This window comes from Pygocentrus nattereri, chromosome 27 (genome assembly GCF_015220715.1).
Source record: "Pygocentrus nattereri isolate fPygNat1 chromosome 27, fPygNat1.pri, whole genome shotgun sequence".
NCBI lineage: Eukaryota > Metazoa > Chordata > Actinopteri > Characiformes > Serrasalmidae > Pygocentrus > Pygocentrus nattereri.
The window spans coordinates 10,299,029-10,321,378 of record NC_051237.1 but is presented as its reverse complement, the minus strand read 5'-3'; the positions used below and the strand labels follow the sequence as shown (position 1 = coordinate 10,321,378).

The window sequence follows — 22,350 nt, the reverse complement described above, 5'->3', positions numbered from 1 at the left end:
CGTGCTGAAGTAATTCGGGGTCGACTAAAGGGGAATTTTACAACACAGGGTGTCCAGTCCTGTGGTCCTGAATTTTAGAGCGAGGACCAGGACTGGGCACCTTGCTCATAACTAAACCGTTTTATTATGAGGGTTGTGAACGTATGGGGGGTGGGGTAACACCAGACACAACCCCATCTCTTCTGAACCCCCACCCCCCACGTTCAACACACCCTTGCTTCATCACGCAAAAAACTACGTCAGTGTCATTTGAATGAGACGCACTCTGAATTAATTTAATGAGGTGAGTTGTACTGGAATTAATGTAACATCGTATTCATGTTAATGTTTAATGACGTACTGCCTCAGAACACCCCAGCAACACTTTCTATTCTCTGGATTGTTTTAAGAATTGTGTGGCTGGTGCTTTCACATTAATATGGTTGAGTTTTTTTTTTCTTAAGTGTTTTTAATAGTGGCTTTGGCTCTCTAAGGAGTAACACATTATTTTCTATAAACACTTTCTTTGTCCACTGTGTGTGAGAACCACATCTTTACTGTACTGGCTTTGGTTCATGAAAGCCCACCAGGGGTGATTTCCTGCAGTGATTAAGCCACAATGTTTACAAAATCCTGATGTGTTGCAAGAGCTGACTTGATTTATATAGAGTAAACTCAACCAGTAGCCTGAAAATGATTCATTTAACGTTAGTTGACATGATAAACATAAGCATTTTTTTGCAGTAGAAGCAGGATTTGTTAAGTATGTGTTGCAGATTCCCAGTAGTTTTCATTGGCCCACTTACACAGTTTTAAACAGTAGCAGCTTGCTTGAAGGTCCAATATCTGACATTTTATTAAAACGTTTCCCCATGAGCTCCACTTATTTTTGTGATGTTACATAAATCAAGTTCACAGGACCACTTTCCAGCCTCTTTGTCCCTTAGAATTAGACAGGCTATTAGTTTTACTGTGCCTTTAAGACTGATCTGAAAATGACCTCTGTTCTTTTTGGTTTTGTATTGTCTCATTCACTCACTGTAGGCTGCTACACTACTACTAGAGCAGGAATGGGCAGAGCTAAACTGCTGTAAACTGAATAGGCAGCTGAGTAAAATGAGTTGGGTTTTATAACCACACAAAAACAATTATTTTAAAATGGGCTGTATTTGCAGCTGTTTCCACATATAAACTGAACAGGCTGGTGGAGTGAATAACAGGTTTTAAAATTTCAACAACGTTGATATAAAACATCAAACTCCTCTAATTAAAGGGGGGGGGTTTCTATGATATGAACCCTTTAAGTGAATGTGTTTACAGGCAGCAGTAGTAAACTCCCAAGTACTCATAGAAACTGAATTGAGAGTAAACATTTGCTTAACAATATTATTTTGACAGTATTATAAAACAAAAAAGTTAGAGGAAAAAAAAAGGTCTGGAAGCTTTTTTTTTTTTTTTAAATTTTGAGCTTTTTATCCATGTTTTGTTTCAAAATAAAGATCACACATCGTTTAGAGACAATCTACAACTGGAGTTACAAAAAATAGTTGCCCAGGCAGAAAGCACACACAGCATCTGTTAACTATACACATTATGGTTACAAGTGTGCTCGCATAAAGAGATCATAGGAAATATACACAAGGCTGTTTAAATATACACCGCAGAGTGTTCCAAATCAAATGTTACAATCACTTACAAGTAGACAAAAGAATGGCAAATCTGTACACACCTTGCAACCAGGGCAGTCTATGCATCACGCACATACACAAACGCTTGCTGCTATCTGCCCTGGAGTAAGGGAGGGACTATAAAAGATCTTTTTCTTAATAAAAAAAAAAAGAAAAAAAAAAAGGGAAAAAAAGAAAAAAATTAAAGGGATGAGCTGATGTGGGAAAAAATGGCTGGTGAATGACTAAAAGCAGAGTGCCCGTATTTGTGTTCTTTGTACATCTATGCCATTTTAATCCAAAGGGCTTCAAAACCAACAAAAAATTTGATATTACAATTTACAATATACAACAACTCATAACTCAAACAACAACCAAAGAGGTGAGAATTTACACTGAAATGCACAAGATTCTTTTTTTTTTTCCCCATTTTGTTTTTTTTTCTTCTTCTCATACCAAAAAGGGCTGTAGAAGCAAGTCCACATTTACATTAGCGAAGGTTTACAAATGTACAATTATACAATCAGAAGTATGTATTCACTACTGGGTAGATTATAGGTACAGATTGGACATCAAAAACCAGAAAAAACTACAAAGTTTTATATATATATTTATATATATATGCAAAGTTCTACACCAAGTATGCACTAAATATTTATAGAAGCAAGACCAAAAACGTCTCCCATGCTAAATGTCTGCGTCATGTTAGCAAGAGTGTGTTAGCGTGTGATGTGTCTGTGTTATGAAAGTGTGTTAGAAACGTGTATTAGCAATAAAGTGTTTATATGCGGAAGCCTCCATGATTCAAACTGGGATCAAATCAAATATTCTTTCATCTCATACATACAGAAACGGAAGAGGAGGACCAAGGACTAAGTAGTAGTGGGAAAGGGGCTGGATGTAAATATGCTAAAAAGAGAAAACAAGAACAAGCTCACAAGGACCTGGAGAGAGGGGGACTCCGCAATACAAGGGGAGGGTTTACAGTGATCTCAGACCAACAGCTCCTAACTCCACACACACACACACACACCAGGGGATGAACGGGAAGAGTTTACATGATGCCGTTTGGGGGAGCACAGAGTGGGCCCAGGTCGACTCCATTCTTCATATAGTACTTCTCCAGCTTGGCCAGGATGTGCTTCCCATATGTATACTTCCTCAGGGTCGCAATATGAGGCCGTATCTAAGTACAAAGAACATCAAACATCAAACAACCACACTACAATACACTGTAGGAAAACATCTCACATCTGCATGTAAGCTTCAAAGACAGGGCACATGAGAGAGACAAAGACGGGAAACACAGAAATGCAAAATGCACAGAAATGCAAAAACACAGATAAAAGACTATGAAATAAAAAAAAAGCAAAGAAAGCAAGGCAGTTATGTAGGCCAACATATGCACCTTGTGCATTACGATCTTGCGCTGTGTTGGCTCAGCAACATCGATCATTTTTTGCACAACGTAGTTGGCGTACTGGTCCTTCATCATTGTGTATAAGGCACTGTGGGGCCCGTCCGCCATACTGCACACTTCATCAATCAGCATGGCCCGCTCCGCACGCAGAGAGTGTGTCACACACTTTTCCACCACATTACTGCAGACAGAGAAACGTATGTAGTTAAAAATGATGGTACTAACGATTTGCTGCCTTTCTGCTGAATGAAATCTGGACATGTCCTGGTGTGCAACTACTTATGTATTATGAGTAAAATTATTATTTTATTATGTTTACCTAGCAAACTTGTGCTGGCTGAGCCCCAAGACATTTCCTCTGATCTCTGCGACGATCTTGCTCTTGTCCTCTGCACGGCCGTGCTCCAGCACATGCTGAATTACATAGTTTCCATACTGATCCTACACACACACACACACACACACACGCGCACATGCGCACACACACACACACACACACACACACAAAATAAACAAACAAACGAACGAACAGCATCCAGGAAAGACCTAGACCTTTAGGAGCAAAGATGGGCCGAGGATCACCAGTTTGCTAGCACATGCGTGAAAATTATTGAAACGCTTAAAACAACATTTCTCAAAGAAAGACGGGAAAAGATTTAGATATTTCACTCTCTTTGGTGCAACATCATTAAAAGCCAGAAGGAATCTGGAGGAATTTTAGTGAGTAAAGGGTGCAACCCTAAGCCTAAGTAACTCTCTGAACCCTCACATCACTACATCAATAACATTCATTCATCTATAAGTGATAATAACCACATGGGCTCAAGATTATTTTGGCAAACCTTTGTCAAGCACTACAATACATAGTTACATCCACAAATACCAGTTACAACTTTACTGTGCCAAAAGAAAGACTTATGTTAACCAGGTTAAGAAGCGCAGTCAAAAGCTACGGGATGGACGACATCTAGACCAGTGGAAATGTATGTTGTGGTCAGACGAATCAGTATTCCAAATATTTTTAGGAAGAAATGGACACAGTATACTCCGGACAAAAGATGAAAAGGACCGTACAGAATGTTACCAGCACCAAGCCCAAAAGCCAGAGGCCATCATGATATGGGGTCAGCGGCCTTAGTAAAGGTGACCTTCACTCCAGTGACGGCACTATTAATGCCAAAAAATACATTGAAGTTTTACATCTCTTCCAGGGACACCCTGCACAATTTACAACAAGACAACGCATCAGCATATTCTGCAAAAATTACAAAGGCACGGCTGTGGAAGAAAGTTCGGGTGCTGGACTGGCCTGCCTGGAGTGTCAACCTGTCCCAGACAGAAATTGTGTGGCATGTTTTAAAAACGCAAAATGAAGACCCTGGACTGTTGCACACTTTAAAACTTGTAGAATGAGACAAAATGGAGCGTTATATATATATAAAAAACAAAAAAAATACAAATGGGTAAATGTTGCTGACTGTCCCAACTTTTTAAAAATGTGTTTAAAAAACAAAAATTCATAAGTCAAACATGAAATAATATGCTGTAAGTACTGTATTCAAAGCAAAATGTCAAAAAATAATTTACAAACCACTGTTTTAGTTTTAGTGTCCCAACTTTTTCTGATTTGGGGTTGTATTTGTAATGCTGTTTCACTTACATCACAGTTTTAAGATGTTCACAAGACATTAGTGATAACTAAACTTACTTGGACCAGCTGCTCAGTGTGTTGGTGTAACTCCTCCAGTATTGGCAAAGTCTGCTCTGGAAGACAGTGTTCCAAAATACGCTGGATCACCCGGCAGCCATAGGGGTGTGTGGACAGAGCAAACACCTGTACAACACACAGACAGTAAAAACAAAAGAATGTCCAGAAAACACACACAGCCTTTCATCTACAATAGCCACTTCAATCACTGCAAAAACACATCAAAGGAACCCCCCCACACACACAGGCTTATGTAAAAGCTGACATTTAATCCTAAAGGGGTTAGAGGCCAGTTGCTATGGTGACCCACCTGTCCTTTGAAGGCATCAATGATGAATTGGAGAGCATGAGGCTGCACACACTCGATGCACTTCTGGACAACATGGTTCCCATTCTGATCCTTCACACACTTCAGCACGTGGCCATCCAGCTCCCGCACCATCTCACTCTGCACCAAACAGAAAAATAACGATCAGTCCATCTACTAAACGTTTCTTCCTCCCAGAAACTATTAAATGAAAAGAAGTGCTGTGCTATGAGTGTGTACTCACAATAACTTGTTGGTCAGAGGGGATGAACTCCAGGGCTTTTTGGATCACCCTGCAGCCATACATCTGCAGAGCCAGAGAGAGCACATGCCCACGGATCCGCTCAGCAAGCGCCAACTTCTGATCCAGACTCCCAAACTACACACATGGATACAGCATTATTTCTGTCAAAAAGAAAAATCTGCTCTCTAAAATTAGTACCATTTGGTCTGAATTTTAATATTTCATGACAAAAAGATGTCATTGATTTTTTTTCTCCTCTATTGGGCAGCTGCAATGTTCGGTAATGGCTTAAAACTGAACCTGAGGCTCAACATTAATACAAAAATAAAACTAACCGGCAATTGAATTAACACTTTTGAACCATGCAACAAATACACAATTTATTTTTAAAAATGCAGCAATACAGCAATCTACTTCACTCTTTTGACTGCTACCATAACATCAGTGACCTGTTACAAGCACTTAAATAGGAATATACTACTTTCCAAATCAAATATCTAATTACGAAAAACTTTATTTTATTTTATTCCAAATACCACCTACAGACCTGCTACCCTCCACTCCAAATGCAAAACAAGAAATTTGTGCAATTCCTTTAATTATTTTGCAAGCCTTCCTATAGATGGAAGACATAAGCTATAATAAAAATGTGAGACTACAGCACAGACAGAGGATGTTTGCTCCATGTAAATTATATAAATCACTGACTTGTCAGCATGACATGAGCCCACCCATCTCATTTGCTTATTTAACTTCCCAAAGTAACATCAATACTGTATTTTGAAGACAGAATACACAGAATATATATTGATCAATGTGTCAAAATTAAACAGAAATAACATTTGAGAACAAATATACACATTTGTCAACTGCCAATCAATTTAAGACTGGGAACTGTGTCACTCTCAAAGTTGAACATTTCTTGAGATCTGAGAGTCATAACAGTTTCAGGCAATAGTGCCAAAGTCCTCCTTCACTCAAGCTTCATTACAGGTCAGAAATTAAACTTTTTTTTTTTTTTTTTTGGAAAACACTTACAGGTCTACAACTATGAAGAGGAATAACAAAATGAGATCGGCTAAAACATGGAACAGTTGGCTACAACAGCAGAATTCATTAGGACATGCAAAAATCAGACCAACATGCAGTAACTACGTTTCCTAAATACAGCATTAACTCTCTATTAAATCAGAAATGTCCGCTGGACTGCACAAAGAAGGAAATCAAGAATGAGTTAGCACGAATGATACAAATAAAGTACGTTTCAGGCTGTATTTGCAGAACAAATAAAAAAAAATAAAACCTTTAAGTCCAGGCAGATAGCCTCGTTTATTAGGGGGGGGGGAAAGAGGTCTCACCTCAAAGAACTTCTGGATGACATAATTGCCAAACACATCAACCATGAGCTGGTAGGCAGCCTGCAGAATCTCACTGAAGACCAGCTGACGCTCCGCAGAACTTGCTCTCTCCAACTTCAGCTGGATAAACCTAAACACATATACAAAACATTTAATCCACCATCTAATCGACAGGTCACAGTCAGTGCGATGTTCCTTCATTTCACTTCCTCTCCTGACTACCACTTTGTGTGATATTTTGTGTGGGTTTTAGTTCATAAAAAATAAGCAGTTTTTACAGTGCACCAAAGTACCTGCCAACAAAAACTGCTGACAGCAAAAAAGAAAAATTAATAAATGACCCCCCCCAACCCTCCTTTGTCAATTTTGGGTTTTGGGTCTATGGAACCATTTCATGTTTTCGACGAGAGGTTTTAGATAACCATTGTTCATGTCAATGATCCAAAAAGTGAAGAAACATTTTTCCATTATGTTTTTTGCTCTTTAAAAAAAAAAAAAAAAAAAAGAAAAAGAAAAAAAAAAGAAAAAAAAGGGACAACTCTGTCATGTAACACCAGAGTCTCAAATGACTGCACACCTGGAGCCATGCTGGTCCTGAGAGAACTCCATGACATGGCCTGCTATCTCACGCAGCTGGAGGTTGGGATAGCGGTTGTTGCGGAAATCCTCAAGCAGACGGCTGCGTCCAGATGGCATCACGTCTGACATGCCATAGCGTAGCCGTGATGACGGGAAGAGCTGGCTGCTAGGACTGAAGAGGGAGGAGCCAGTAGTTGCACTGCGGTACTTCGCCTCAGCCCCAGGGGCCGCAGAAATAAAACGACCACTGCCATTGGTCAGACCACCTGTGAGTTAGAGGTTACAAATCCATCATTGGAAACCATTGTCTACCTACAAGATTTTGGGTCATTCAATTGTCAGTCAAGGTAGTTCTGAGTAATGCATACTTTCCAGATCAACCAAGACACAGTGACACAAAAAACAAAGTTCTATAACTAAATGGTCCAAATATAATAAAACGCTCGAACATACCAAGGTTGAGACTGCTGGAGGATCCATGGGTTGAAAGAGAAGGTGGAGGAGTTAGAGAGTGGGAGGGACCTTGGTTGGGAAGTGGCATGCCAACAGGGCCAGGGGAGGAGCTGAAGCCAAGGCCATTGTAGAAGCCTCCGTGGCCAATAGGAGTGAGACTGCTGGGTGTGCGCTTGTACAAGTCAGAACTGCCCGTCAAAGAGTCCCGGCGGGAGCCACTGGAGCTAGAGTTAGGCACTGCAGAGACAAACACACAGAAGAGATCAACTACATGTTGAGAAACTTGCATGACTCAAAAATTAGTATAACAATGGTAAAACTTAGACAAGCCCTGTGTGACCACTTAACTTCTAACAAGTGTATAAAACATAGAACTAAAGTTATTAATAAGCACTGCTGTTTAGTTTATGGCTTCATTCACACACACCTGCTGTTCCAAAACCTCCAAGTGTTGCTCCAAGTGTAGCACCAAGGGACGAAGATGGGTTAGCATTGAATCCAAGAGAGGAACTTCCTGGTTGGGCAGAGCCTTGAGAGAACAAGGATGAACTTTGCGAGGAGGAGCTTGGAGAGCCACTCCCATAAAAGGAGCTTCCTCCCAGGGCACCGCCTCCTTGCTGACCTGGAGCTTGTTGGGAATTCAATGCACGGAATGCTCCACTGGCTCCGCCCCCAAGGCCTGCATTAGCCCCACTTGCTGAAGCAGCTGCAGCTGCCACTGTATAGAGGAGGAGCAAAGTAAAAGAGCAGAAAAGATTTTATTGACACAAACAAAATGTGAGGATCTCCTCACGTTCCAAATGATATGTTAATGTATAATTAATGATAACATAACAGATGGAAGGACAGATGGCTGAAGGAGCAAAAAGATGAAATGAATACCGGCTGCAGTTGGGCTGATGATGACAGAGGCAGGGGCCATGAGTCGGACAGGGCCGCTGCGAGCTCCGGTATTCACCACTAGAGCTCCAGTCTGATCATAGTATGCAGCTGGAGCAAGCACAGGGTACCCTGAGACACATTTATGAAAACAACATTAAGCTTTGATGCCCACCGAAATATAAAAAGAATACCATATCTTGAAAATAAAGCCGGCAGAAGTCTTACCAGGAACGCCAGCAGCCAGACCTTGCCCAAATGCCAAGGCAGAGTTAACTGCTGCTGCTGCTACAAGCTGGTCCGTTTGCTGGCCCTGCTGACCTTGGCTGGGAGTCAAGGGTCGTTGGTTACCTCCAGCGCGCATCACCTGAAGGTGTACAACATATCATGAAGTATTTATCTAACAGAAAAACAGCATAGAAGGGGAAGTGTACAGAACTGGTGACTGATAATTTAATGGAACATTAAAAAAAAAAAAAAAAAAAAGATTGCCGTGTTCACAATCTTGTACTTCAGACGGAGCCCATGTCTTACCTGCTGTTGGTTCTGCTGAGTCTGTGCTGTTGGCTGCTGATTGGCCGAGTTAGACGGGGCAGGGGCCTGCTGCTGGAACAGGTTGGCTGGGTAGACACCCCAAGGAGTCACACCATAATACTGAGGAGGCATCACTGCTGGACCTAAAAACATATGTATAACCTCATAATTGATCAACACCTGTTAAATTTCATTGCACCATGCCTATGGTGAGGACTTCTATCCTTATATACAATATATTTTGTTAATTGTTACTGTACCATTGGCCTTGCTATATGCAAATGAGCTTTCTAACCAACCACTAAATATTTACTTGTGTGGTATAAGCAGCCTCAGATGAAAGAGTTTCAAAAAACTAGTAAATCTTTTTCGTTAAAATAAAGTAAGTTAATCACGACATACTGATTCACCAGTGTGAATTAATACAACGTAATTGCAATACAAGTATTTCATCTATAAGATGCAGTTCTGCTATAGTGATGTGCTTACATGGTGACAACATACCAAGTGTAGCAGCAGCAGCCAGACCAGCAGCATAGGGGTCTGTGCCAGGTGGGGCTGCACTGATGATATAAGGGTTCGGCATGAATGCTGCAGGAGCCAATCCTGAAACACACATCACATGAATATAATCAGAGTCAGCATAAATGAATTTCTGAAACAAAGTACACTTCCATGGTATGGTATGAATACTACTAGTAACTACTCTTCACCTATAGACACACTCACCAATGTGTGGTTGCTGGGCAGCAGCAAGGGCATACTGCTGCTGCTGTGCGGCTGTGAGCTGTTGCATTGCCAGAGCGCTGGGCCTTTGAAACAGCTGAAATATTTTAAAAGATGTCACTTAACATTTTAAAAATCCCATACTACTCTCTGTGTACACAGTACCTCACTAAGTGACCTATAAATGTTTAATGATCAAGATGCAAGAACCTAAAATCTAAACTCATAACTGGTTTGTAAATCAGAGACTTGCTCCAAAAGTAAGTGACAAAATATTCAAAGAAAATAAGTGCCATGGTGACAATATAGCCATGAATTAACTCCTGTCTATTCCACTGACCAGGATATTGCGCAAATGGGTACAGATCATGTATTAGAAACACAACAGGGAATCAAAATAAACAGTAAAATAGAGAACCAAAATCACATTGTTGTCGGTGTGAGGAATTTTAAAATGTGGTTAATCAGTTAATAAAATTACTTTACTTTGCTTGATTTCTGTAGTATTGTAAAAGATTTCCTGGCATGATTTACACTTCATTGTGTATAGCCTCACACCCGCAAAGCTCTGTTGTGAGCTCCGCCACTTAACAATTGCTAAAATATGTTATCTATCAAACGGTAACTAGTTATGATTATCTGTTAGTATGATACATTACTTTATCATTAGGTGTATTTCACAATATAAGCTAAATTCCATGTGACATCCAAAATTATTGTTAATGTTACAACACTGAAAATAATTGAAATTGATTAAAAAAAAAACAATTTTTAAATATCCTACAAACTCATTAATCAGAAGCAAGGTCAGGCTGTGCTAATAACTTACATCTTACATAACTTGCATGACATTTTTTAAATTATGTATTTTCTTAAAGTAAAACACTAACTAAACAAATAGTGACTGACAGCATCTCTTATGCTACCTCACAAAAACCTCACTGTTCTTTTACTCCAACTCCTAGGAACACCTGACATATCAAATGTTTATCATCGTTTGGTGTGAAGTACTAAGTGTGCATATAAAATGAAAAATGCTAAATAGTAAATGCGATTTTAACTTATCAAGCTTTATTTCCAACACTAATATTACAGGGCATTTCACTATGCCAAGGAAAAACCTAGCTAAATGCAACATGCATTTACCTGTTGAGGGGAGTTGTAATCAAAGAGACCAACAGTAGCTGCTGTGGAGTCGAGGGGCAGCTGACTGCCAGAATAATCAAACTGCAGAGTCTCCATGGAAACAGATTCCATAGGGTCGAGGGTCACATTCTGGGGCTCAACATTTGGGAACTCCTCAGCTGGTTTTGGTCCTGACCCTCCAGCCATCTCAGCTCCACCCAACTCCACCTCAGGACCAGCAGGAGGGCAGTTACCAGGAGTACGACTGCAACACAGAAGGGATGTGAAACTTCCTAGGCAAACACTGTTCTCTTTAGATATGCAGATGGTGAGTATGAGCAGTACAGCATTAGCACTGTACCTAAAGTCCTTTACATCCACGTCCAGCCCGTTTTGACTGGGCAGTCCATTGGGGTTGTCCATGGGATCAGGTTCTGATTCTTTCAGCTCTTTCCTCTCAGGGTCAAAAGTAGTCTTGGGTTTTGGCTCTGTTCTCTTCTCCGGGTCATCGCCCTCAGCATCCCGAGGGCCCTAAAATAAAAGGAGAGCTGTAAGCCATTTTTAAAAAAAACTTTAATAAGTTATGAATGGTGAAAGATGGCATCCGTTAAAGAGGCAGACAGGAAAACACTCACAAAGGCCCCTTTACGCAGACAGGAGTCAAGTTTCTCAGCAGGGGAAGAGCTCAGAACGTATTCCACCATGGACACACCCAGCCCACCGCTCTCAGAGCGAGGTGAAAGCACAGATCCCGCCTCTCCTACACCATGGAAACCCTGACCTGGTCGACGCTGTACCATGATTGGCTGGGACACTGAATGATCTAGGGATTCAGCAGACATACAATAAATGTGTTGAACAAATTCATGAGCCACCCACCCCCCCTTTAAATATAAGCATACATAGGCACCCAGTCATATATTCACCTACACAAACACACACACAATTTACCAGAGGCTCCCCAGGCACTGTCTCTCCACTGGTCCAGAAAGATCCCTTTTGGTCCATCTTTCCCTGAATCATCAGACTCCCAAAACTTCTTGCCCGTGAGGAGCTGCTGTAGGGGCAACAAAGTAAATAAAGACTTCAGCAAAGGAGTGAAAGGAAATTGGGTAAATGAGTTGAATATAATGATGGCATGAACTCTAACCTCTCCCATGGCTCTTCCCTCTAGAGCCAGTGCCTGAAAGTCATGATTGAGCTCATCCATCGACCGCACCTGAGTGACACACAGGGCAACCAATAACGTAGACCATTAAACGCAAGTATAGAAATATATTCCATTTCTGTAAAGAGCTGGATACTTCAAGACCCAACATCACAGCATTTTAAAACCCAAAACTGATTACGTTTTGTGTGTCTACACAATGCAGTAGCACTAACCTGGTTGTCAGCATGAATGTTATCTCCAGTGGGCCAGCGGTGTTTGCCATTGTTGTATCCAGGCTGCTCGCCATGTTGCCGCTGGAAGAAGTAATCCACCATTGCATCATCTTGAGAACGCCCTGCCCCCTGTGCAGGGGGAGGGGCCTGTGGAGCAGGACCAGGTTGAGAGGCGTGGCCCGCGGCACTCAGCACCACAGGCATGCTGGGTAATGGCCTGTCAGGGGGAGGCAGTCTGAGGTGGGGGCTGAATGAATCCTGCCAGAGCACAGCTTTCCTCTTCAACACACACGCTACGCTCATTCCACCAGAGCCTGCAGGGCAGCAATACAAACACACAATGTTCCAACTTTGATCCAGCAAGGAGTTCAATTTTAAAACTTAAAACAATCAATAATCAAGTTGTGAATTCTATTACAAATAACTCGAGATGTGGCTCGCAGGGTGCAAAATTCCTATTTACTCCAGAATTAAAATTCTCACAATTCAACACATGTATTTGTGAAGAACACAGCCTACATTACAACTGAAATAAAATTATAAAAAAACATTTACTCTGTAAAAAGACAAAACAGCTTTAAATAACACTCACAGCTAATACTTAATAGCTTGACAATGATGCTGATTCTGCTGCAAAACATTCATAGATACGAAGCCCCTCATGTGCATAACTCGTAACTCAGCACGCTCAGCAAGCTAAAGATCTGCAACCAAGGTAAACTATCACCACAAACAGCTCACATGCATCACTGAAAGGGAAAAAACTGACATGATCCAAACCCACTCGCACAGCCCATTGAATTGAAAGGGGGGGGGGGGGGGCAAAAAAAAAAACCCCACACACCACCCTTTCAGTTTACATATCACTAAAAGGAGAAATCTGTCTAGAGTGCAGTTAATGATTTTACACAGCGAGTGCCAGTTGTATTGTGGTCCACCTCTTAAACTACTATGACAGAACAGAGGAATCCAGATGTCTGGTAGCTGGTGTATACTGGTGAATCTCTGACATGGAAGTGGTAGGAGTCATGATGGCAGTATAGTGGTGTGATCCATCATTGACATACTGAGCCAGCTAATGTTTACTGTTTGTATGAAGCTGACGTTAAGAAACTCAAGTTTAAAACTTGTAACCAGATAGCTGAGCACTCCTTATTGAACAGCTAAAAATAAAATTCTTAATAATAATAATAATAATAATAATAATAATAATAATAATAATAATAAAAATAAAAAATCTTTCTTAAAATTCTGAAATGTTACAAAAACTGTGTCTGTGCGTTTCCAGCTGGTAAAAACAGCTGACCCAAAACTTTCTTCCACTATCCCATACAAGATTTGTGAAATGTTCCAGTGTTTGGCAAGTGTTTGTCAGGTTCTGACCATAAAGGATCACTTAACCACTCAGGAGCAAAAATGAGCCTTGAAAGAAATAACAATGACTTTTTTTCATATTAGAGCTGGACAATATGGGCAAAAATGTTATGACAAATAAAATTCATATTGTTCGATATCGATACATATGATAAAATGTCAAATCGTTACTTCTTTCATGACTGAAGGCTGATTGTTGCTCCTGAGCGGTCAGTTGCTGTTTTAAATTGTCCTTTATGGTCAGAACATGACAAACACTCACCAAACAGGGGAACACTTCACAAAACTGCCATGGGACAGAGTGTCTGGTGAGCCATTTTTACTAGCTGGAAAAGCACAGCTGCAGTTTTTGTAAAAGTCATAATTTAAGAAAGAAAACAGAAACAGAAAACAGCTGCCTGTTGACGAGTGCTCGGCTATCCCGTTACAAATGCTAAACAATTGGCCTAGAACAGTGCTAAACTGTTTAGTTTCTCAACAACGTCAACTCAGTACAAACAGCAAACATGAGCTGGTTCGGTAGGTCAATGATAGATCACACCGCCTTAAAGCTGTCACTCTTATCACATCCATGTCAGAGCATATCACAGTATTCAAACACCAGCTAGCAGACGACGGCATTCCTCCCTAGCAATTTGAGGGGTGAACCAAAATATATCTAAACACCAGACAAACTGAAACTGGTGCTTTTGTGTCTTGTTTGATCTACAGTAACATCAATTCACTTCGTTGTGCGAGTGATTGAGTGCTGTTTCAATTAGCCAGCTGCTAAAAACAGTTAGCCTGTTCTTTTGCTCTCCAATGCCTCACAGCTTCCTCAGTTTACTTTCATTCAAATCAGGACTGTAACTTGCATTAACCCGCTTTTTACTTTTATTGCTTGGGAATGCCCCAATCCTAAAATACAACTGTTTGGGCACTTTAACAGTGCTGTAGTTGAGAGGAGCAGATGTGATTTAATGCTGCTAAAGCTCACTGTTAGACAGTGTAGTTACACCACTTATCTCGTCACTCACACTGTGTCACAGGAGAACAGATCGCCGATCGTTCCACTCAAACAGGGAATGCATCACTCCACGTTTCAGATGTTGCCAAAGTATATTTGGTGATTTATTTTATTTGTCACCCCCAATCTTGTCAATAAACTCGGAAGTGCACCCTCTCTTGGCGACAGCAGAGCAGTGTCGCTTTCCCTGCAGTAAAAAACTCCACAAGGGCTGTTGCTAGAACATGGAAGCGTGAGAATGCTGTACTACATCGAAAATTCTAAATTTCTCACAGTTCTATCACAGAAAATTATCTCGCAATAATTATCGTGATTTGCAATAAACTTTTTGGCCATATTGCCCAGCTCTTCTGTGATGCAAAGTAACATAGCTTCATGTAATTTCATAAACAAATATCATAACTCAATTTCAAACTATGAATTGCAATGAAAAAAAGACAGTGAATTGTCAAAAGACACTAAAGAAAAAAATCATCACGAAAAATGTACAAGCCTATGTTTTTCACCAGTTAACTAAACGGCAGCCTAAATTTCCTTTAATTCCTGTTTGTGAGGAATTAGCCATGATAAACAAAGTTCATCTTCAATGTATGTCATGTTGCCTACACCTGAAAAGGAAAGCTGACCCTAAATCACTACCATTCAAACCGGATTTAATATTAAATTCAGTAAAAATGAAACAGGCCAGTTTAAAATGGCTACTGAATCTAAAAAAATAACTTTACAATAGCAGAAACAAAACCATATAAACATTCTGCAACACTGGCAGTAACTAATACTTAACCTATAATAATAACAACCTATATACTCTCTCTTTACTCATAATTGTGTGTGGTCATGCAGAAGATCAAACAGTCAATGCAACATTAACGTTGAACAGAAGTCAAAATACTACTGATCTAATATTAGCAGTTTACTTTTAAATAAATTACCTAATATCATCAATGTAGTTCAAACAAGTGAAAAAGTTCTTACATTTGGGAGACAATATTTTTCATTGAAATCTAAATTGTGTATCGTCTCCTGGAATAGGCCACCTTTCTTTTGTGCAGATTAACACTAACACTATACTACACCCGTTTCTCAACTGAGCAGGAATTTATAGAGGAAAGCTCAAATAAATCATGGCGTTTGGTCCATCTTGCTACAATGTAATCAGTATGATCAATAATACGCAAATATGTATCATAAGCCATTGCTGTAAATCACACTGCGCAAACACACCAAATAAAACTCCTTTGTTTTTCCTGATTTTCAACCTTCCCACAGTGTCCCGTACCAGCACAAGAATCAATTTCATTTCTATACAGCTCTATGGTACAGCGCACATGCGCCGAGACCTTATTGCTACACAGTGCTGTGCACAAATCAGTCTAATTTACCACTGAAACTGGAACCGTCCAGGGCGGAGTCTGTGCTGACTTAGTTATGTGGAATCTACTTCTGTGATATCAGTTAAGCCTAACTGAAGAAGTTTAGCTTTGTTCAAGACCCTCTGACTATACTGAGCTTGTTACGCTACATAGTGCTCTTCAAACCAGGACCAGCTGGTTGGAAACAAGGTGGAAAAATTGTTGCATTTACTTAAAATAAACAACCTACCAACTTAGAATTGAAGTCTTTCTACTTATGGGAACCGACAAATAGCTGAAACAACAAAATCAACACTTCATAGTAAGTATATAAATAAATCACAATAGCCAGAAAGAGCGATGAATTTGGTTCAAATTCAGGATGTTGGCTAGTCACCACGAGAAATACCAGAATACTATGCAAGATGAGTTTCCATGTGTAAATGTGTATAATCTACTGACTGGAATCAAAGAAAAGGAACTGTTATTTGAGGACAGCATAAAGACGGAGCAGAAGGTTAACAATAACAATAACAACAACAATAATAAGGCTGTTCAGGACTTCAGCAGGATTATTTAAATTTTCATTAAAACAGAGTGCACAACTTGTCACCCAAAGTTTTCTCAACAATATATGAATTGAATCAAGTAAACTTTGCACTTGTGAGGCTGCACAAGAACATTTGTCGCCTTTAAACTGACCAAAACAAACAAAATAAAATACCAAAATTCACAGTGAGTTAGTCTCACACCTGTGTTATTTCAATTTACAAATGTTAAACTTCAAAAAATCAGTTATACCTGTTAAACCTTCACATACATCTGATTTTCTCTGGTGTAATATTGTTGCGTGTTCCCAAAAACCTGTACTAGTGATGCTCTAGTTAAATGACAATATCAAATTAACCCATAACAATGACAACACACGCACACATACCTGATCTACAGTAGCCTCTCAAACAGAAACATGACCTTGCCAGATGGCATTTCTACTTGTTAGCCATGAGAGCACATATCATTACAACACATCAATTCTGCTGAAGACTACAAATAACTCCAAACTAACATAGACAATTTAGCTAAAACATGTATTAATCAAAGAAAAATAAAAAATGGCTAAGGATGGTCATAAACTTCCACAAGTCCACAAGAAATTATACATTCTGACATAACCTCTATAACAATATAGCAATGCAAACACACTCATGATTTCATTTTTACGCAGGCAATGATAAACTTTCTTGATGTACCCTTTGGACAGTGTAGGACACTGTAGGTAATAAAGCATGAAAACCAACACCTGGTTAAGCAGTTTTAATTCAGATAGGCCTAGTTGATCATGACCCATGTAGTATATTGCTGTTGTCTGAAGAAAATCCTCATATCTCCAAAGTGATGACTTTACAGGAGAAATAAAAAAAAAATAAAAAAAAAAAACACTTTACTTTTAATGTAAGTCAATGTAACCAGATAATATACATGTTAAAAAGCTGGGCTTAACACATTTTATATACACATCTCTACTATATCACGCTTTCTACGTGAAAACTTACTTGCCAGATGCCTGGCTAAGATGCAAATTGGCTGTGTTAAAGCAAATAAAAATTCTGACTGGCATGACTGAGCAGCAGCATTCTTGCCTAACTTCTCTACCTTCTCAGGCATTATGTGGCAACTGAAAACCGCTCATATTGAGTACTGTCTTGTCAAAGTCTCATCAAATTAAATTATAACAAAAACAGAGCTTTTGACTACGTTATGATCTAGACAGCACTTCGTAAATCTCTTTTTCGAGTTTGAGTCCATGGTGAATGTTGAGGCACTCACACACTAAGCCTGGGGAGAATATCAGATGTATTCGCTTATTAAAATATTAGTCTTTGTTAAATCATGATTTGTTTGATTTGTAGCATTTATCGGTAGCAATTCTGACTGATGCATATAATTCACCATTATTTTTTCCCTTTTATGATCAATGCCGGCGGCATCAAGAAAATAAAATAAAGTTACACCACTAATGCTTACGGTGTTATCTTGGGTCTAACACATTAGCTTATGGCCAGAGCAACATAGGAGCAGTCTAAAGCACAGCTTTTGCCACACACATACTGTAATTTAGTGATGTTGAATGGCCTAATAAACTGAAAATGGAAACATGAACACTATAGCACTGCATTCCTTATTTGTGCTATATCTAATTAATTCACTCAATTATAAAATTTGTGAACTGTCACATCCTTTATGGGCCATAACATACATTTAGTATATGGTTGTGAAACCTATAGTCAGTCACTCTTTGATAAGCTAGTCAAAATAAATCTGCTAGCTAAGCAAGTTAGTATCTTTAATTCCTTCACATACAAATTAGTCTATGGCTAGATGAGTGGGAGGCATATCCACATAAAAGTATGTCACTATGTGAGGGATTAAAAACCATTAAAAACATGGATTTACCAGGTAATTTGACTTCAGGACAAATGTGTGTAAACAACAAAAAGCATAACTTGCCATTTAAGTATCCTAATAAGGACTTCTGATTAGCACGGTAATATTTTATTAACGTGAATTAAAAGGTTACAAAATTTAGTTGCGGTAATTTGATTTGATTAATACTAACATATTAAACGGTTAGAACATTTATTTAAAACTGCTGAACACCACTATAAGTTATTTTTGTCTTAATAATACTATTACTATCACTCCTTCCGTTAGTTCTCATAAGCCACTATCCTTTTCAGTCTTTTGTGACTGATTTTAAAAGGTCTGTCCGCTTTACTGTGCTCTTAAAATTAACAATGTTTGCTAATTTGAGGGGCAGAGTACAGGTTTAGCAGGACTTTGTGCTGTGAGTCAACGGGGGCCATAACAGTCAGTAAGATGCATTCAATATATCCACTATACTTAATTTACATAGCACAATTTTCCAGTAACTTCTGTAATGCAATGCATTTAGTACTCAAAATTACCAATTGCTAGTGGAATTTTGGCTATGAATTTCAGTTTACAGGCAAGACTAAAGACAAACATCTTAGGAAAAACTCCAAAGTAACCCCAAAACCTAATCTCAAATTGGTCCTACAGTATTTAAAGAACTGCAATCTAATTTAAATCAAATGGAGCTATCTAGAATTTTTACATCACAAGCATTACCCCAGACAGATAAAGTCTAAAAATACACAAAGTTTAACACTCAATGAAAACGGTTCTTGCCAACAGGGCTCTCAAGTGGAGCAATAAGTGTCCCATCATTACAACTCAAGCCTCATTTCGAGTGATGCTACAGCCACTCAAGGCTGACAGTCCACAAGAGCACAGCTCAGTGATACTGATAGACTGGTCACTGTCTCAGAAGATTCTGAGTGACGCTGGCCAGTCAGCAGAGTCTATCAGGTCACATACATAGAACTGGGAAGGTAGCACTCTCTTAGAAGTGGCAACTTAAAAAGCGGCAGTGGCCGACTAGCCTCAAGAAGTACTGAGAGGATGGGGAGGTTTAGACATGGGAACGGCCCATAACTAACACTGGAACGTCAGGTATGTCAACAAAATGTCAGGTATGTCAAAGTCAGACAGAGGATAGGAACAGATGCTGAATGGCGCTAGAGAGAAAAACAGTAAAAACATAATAAATCAAAGAAAAGGCTCTTAACAAAGATGCCAAATAAAACCAAATCTGACACATGCCAACACCAAAACCTCAATCTTGCAATCCAATGGTATTTTGAAAATTGAGGGACAAAAACATGCCTCAGAGCAGCCAAATTCTCTTGAAACATTGCTAAGCGTCATTCCAACTGTCAGGGTAAATTTTTATATCAGCTCTTCCCTTGTTCCAACCACTTATAGTATAAAAATGGAACAGGTACATTAATTACTCCGTTTGTAGCGTTTGTTCACTGCAGGAAATTTCAGTGTTTATAATTTTCTTTGCACAACTCAAATGTAGAGTAATTTAAATGTCTTTCACACAAGCTATAGTCTAAAATATTTCCAGAACTGACTAGTCCATGTGACACTTCTAAGAGTGAGAGGAGTTTGCACAGCGTTGGGGGCTATGAACTGGCTATTAAATATCATAAAATATCTCTACAGAATATGAAACTAGAGACTAAAAAAAAGCATAAGCATTTAAAGAAATGTGCTCAGGCAAGCTCAGAATATATGGTCTAAAAAAATTCAGATACACAAATTAATGGGTTAATCAAGAGACCCACAACTTGTGACACCACTGACAGGCAGACAATTTCTAAGAATATGATCCTAGTTATTAAGCAGTGAGGGAGAAAGAGGAGTGTGACGGAGGGGAAAAGCACACATGGGCAACAGAGCTTCACTGCATTTGACTAACAACTTGCCACAAATGCGCCTTCCGTTATTGAAAAGGTACACACACACACACACACACACACACACACACACACACACACACACACACACACACACACACTCTCCACACCGTCATAAGGCGAAAGGGGTGGTAAAGGTGAAGAATCACTTCAGAAAACAGGGCAACTGCATGAGTTTACAGCAGCATTTACACCTTGTAAATAAGAGTGGGTTAAGCAGTAATGAGCTTAATGAGGGTGTGCGTTTTAAAACTATCAAAATCTAAAATCACTGGTACACAGCTTGGTCTTCCATCTTTGGGGTTTGAATCAAAGGGGTGAGAAAGTTCCTTCTCCTTTATTTTAGCCAAACCAGTTTGTGTGTGTGTGTGTGTGTGTGTGTGTGTGTGTGTGTGTGTGTGTGTGTGTGTGTCTAACTTCAGCTGTGCAGAATCAAGACATCAACATATAACGTCAATACACAAAATCGAGCCAAATCTTCCCAGCAGCATGAAAACGGGCGTGGAAGCTGGGCATCGCTGATATCTCTACCTGTTAGACAGACAGGACACCGCTCAGGTTAGCTCAGCCTTTGAGAGGCATGGCCTGCCCGAGTCCCAGTACCTCATGTCTGCACTTACGGGAAACACACGAGCAGGCCTGAAGTGTAAGAGGTAGAAAGACATAACAGAGCCAGCAAAACACCTCAACACACACACACAGCCACGAGAGAAGCTGCGGGGAGCATTCAAACGTCCACACTCGCGGTGTTTCCAACGACAGTCACAGGGAAAACACCGGCCATTTCACACACGCCTCCCGGAAGTGGATACCGAAACCATAACGGGGTTAATCATCACTTTAGCACGCGCTCAAACTTCCAAAAACGACACGGTCTTTTTCGTCGTTCAAACGAGCGTCTCCGTGCAGCCGACACGGCGTCCCGAGCGAACACCAAACGTCCGGCTCCTGGGCTGAAGCGCAGCACGCAGGCAGCTGGAGGAGAGTCGCGTTACTGTAACGGGCAGAAACACAAAGGCGCGTTTTGGAGACGCCGCAGCCTCGCGAGCACCGAGTACTGTACAGAGCAGACTTCAGTGCGTGCGAACGCTCACAGGGCCGAACTGTCTCAACAGGAGACCGAACCGTTCGGCGAACCCGCCTCCGACTGTAACCACACAGCCCGGCCCTCAGCAAACACAGCACTTACAGACACGGCACCCGCCGCCGGAGCCGGGGCCCGGTACACAAACATTCACCGAAACGGTACCTGTACGACCGGGGGCCGGCTAAGCGTTATCCTACAGGTCCTCCTCCCGCTAACAAAAGGCCCGAGTCGTCTGGACAGGAAGAGCAGCACAACAGCAGGAAGAGCCGGAGGGAGGAGGAGAAGGAGGAGGAGGGAGGGAGACGCTGCCTCTAAACACAGCCCTCGAAACTAACTCGCTAACGGCTCTGCTCGCGCAGATACACGCCCGGAGGTACGCCTCGGGATTCGAGGAGCACCGGGCTTCGCAACAAACGAGCTACTCACAGGTGGAGGATGCGGATGGTGACGGATTTCAGCCCCGGTTTCGCTGCGGCTCCCTGGCTTTCACACCGACAACATGGCGGCTCGGTCCAAGCAGGCGCTCGCGGGGCATTATGGGAAGAACCAAGAGAGAACGTGCAAGGGGAGGGGAGGGTCGCGCGCGCCTTTGTTATGTGCAGTAGTTAACGGTAGCGCGCGCAGACGATGTGTGGATGGGGGTGAGAGTGGATCATCGTGCTAGACGGGAAGTGTCTGCTCGATTCAGGCTGCACTGCCCCGCATTGTATACGGCCCTTCTCTCATACTGTAGACCTTAAACTGCTGAGGAACGCTTCACTGCCATGACACGTGCTGGACTCCCTCCAGCAGCCTCACCTCTGCTCAGTTTAGAGTCTTTTAT

The 22,350-nt window shown here is 40.7% G+C and overlaps 1 protein-coding gene across 3 annotated transcripts; it reads right to left on the bottom strand.

Moving 5' to 3' along the window:
- Positions 1 to 1,422: 1,422 nt before the first annotated feature.
- On the bottom strand, positions 1,423 to 22,061 carry pum1 (pumilio RNA-binding family member 1). 3 transcript variants are annotated; one of them, XM_017695926.2, is made up of 22 exons: positions 21,954 to 22,061; positions 12,363 to 12,676; positions 12,130 to 12,198; positions 11,931 to 12,036; positions 11,615 to 11,802; positions 11,341 to 11,510; positions 11,001 to 11,244; positions 9,858 to 9,951; positions 9,633 to 9,734; positions 9,129 to 9,271; positions 8,823 to 8,961; positions 8,598 to 8,726; positions 8,143 to 8,433; positions 7,716 to 7,952; positions 7,261 to 7,528; positions 6,684 to 6,813; positions 5,326 to 5,460; positions 5,085 to 5,222; positions 4,775 to 4,900; positions 3,386 to 3,507; positions 3,055 to 3,247; positions 1,423 to 2,832 (listed from the first exon to the last, which is right to left on the bottom strand). In XM_017695926.2, exons 2-22 carry the CDS (start codon positions 12,663 to 12,665, stop codon positions 2,701 to 2,703), a joined length of 3,459 nt encoding a protein of 1,152 aa, XP_017551415.1. In that variant the 5' UTR covers positions 12,666 to 12,676; positions 21,954 to 22,061; the 3' UTR covers positions 1,423 to 2,700. The 3 variants fall into 3 exon arrangements, with proteins under 3 accessions (XP_017551415.1, XP_017551424.1, XP_037391427.1); XM_017695935.2 differs by having other exon boundaries at positions 11,931 to 12,033; XM_037535530.1 differs by lacking the exon at positions 21,954 to 22,061 and adding an exon at positions 21,690 to 21,769.
- Positions 22,062 to 22,350: the final 289 nt, after the last annotated feature.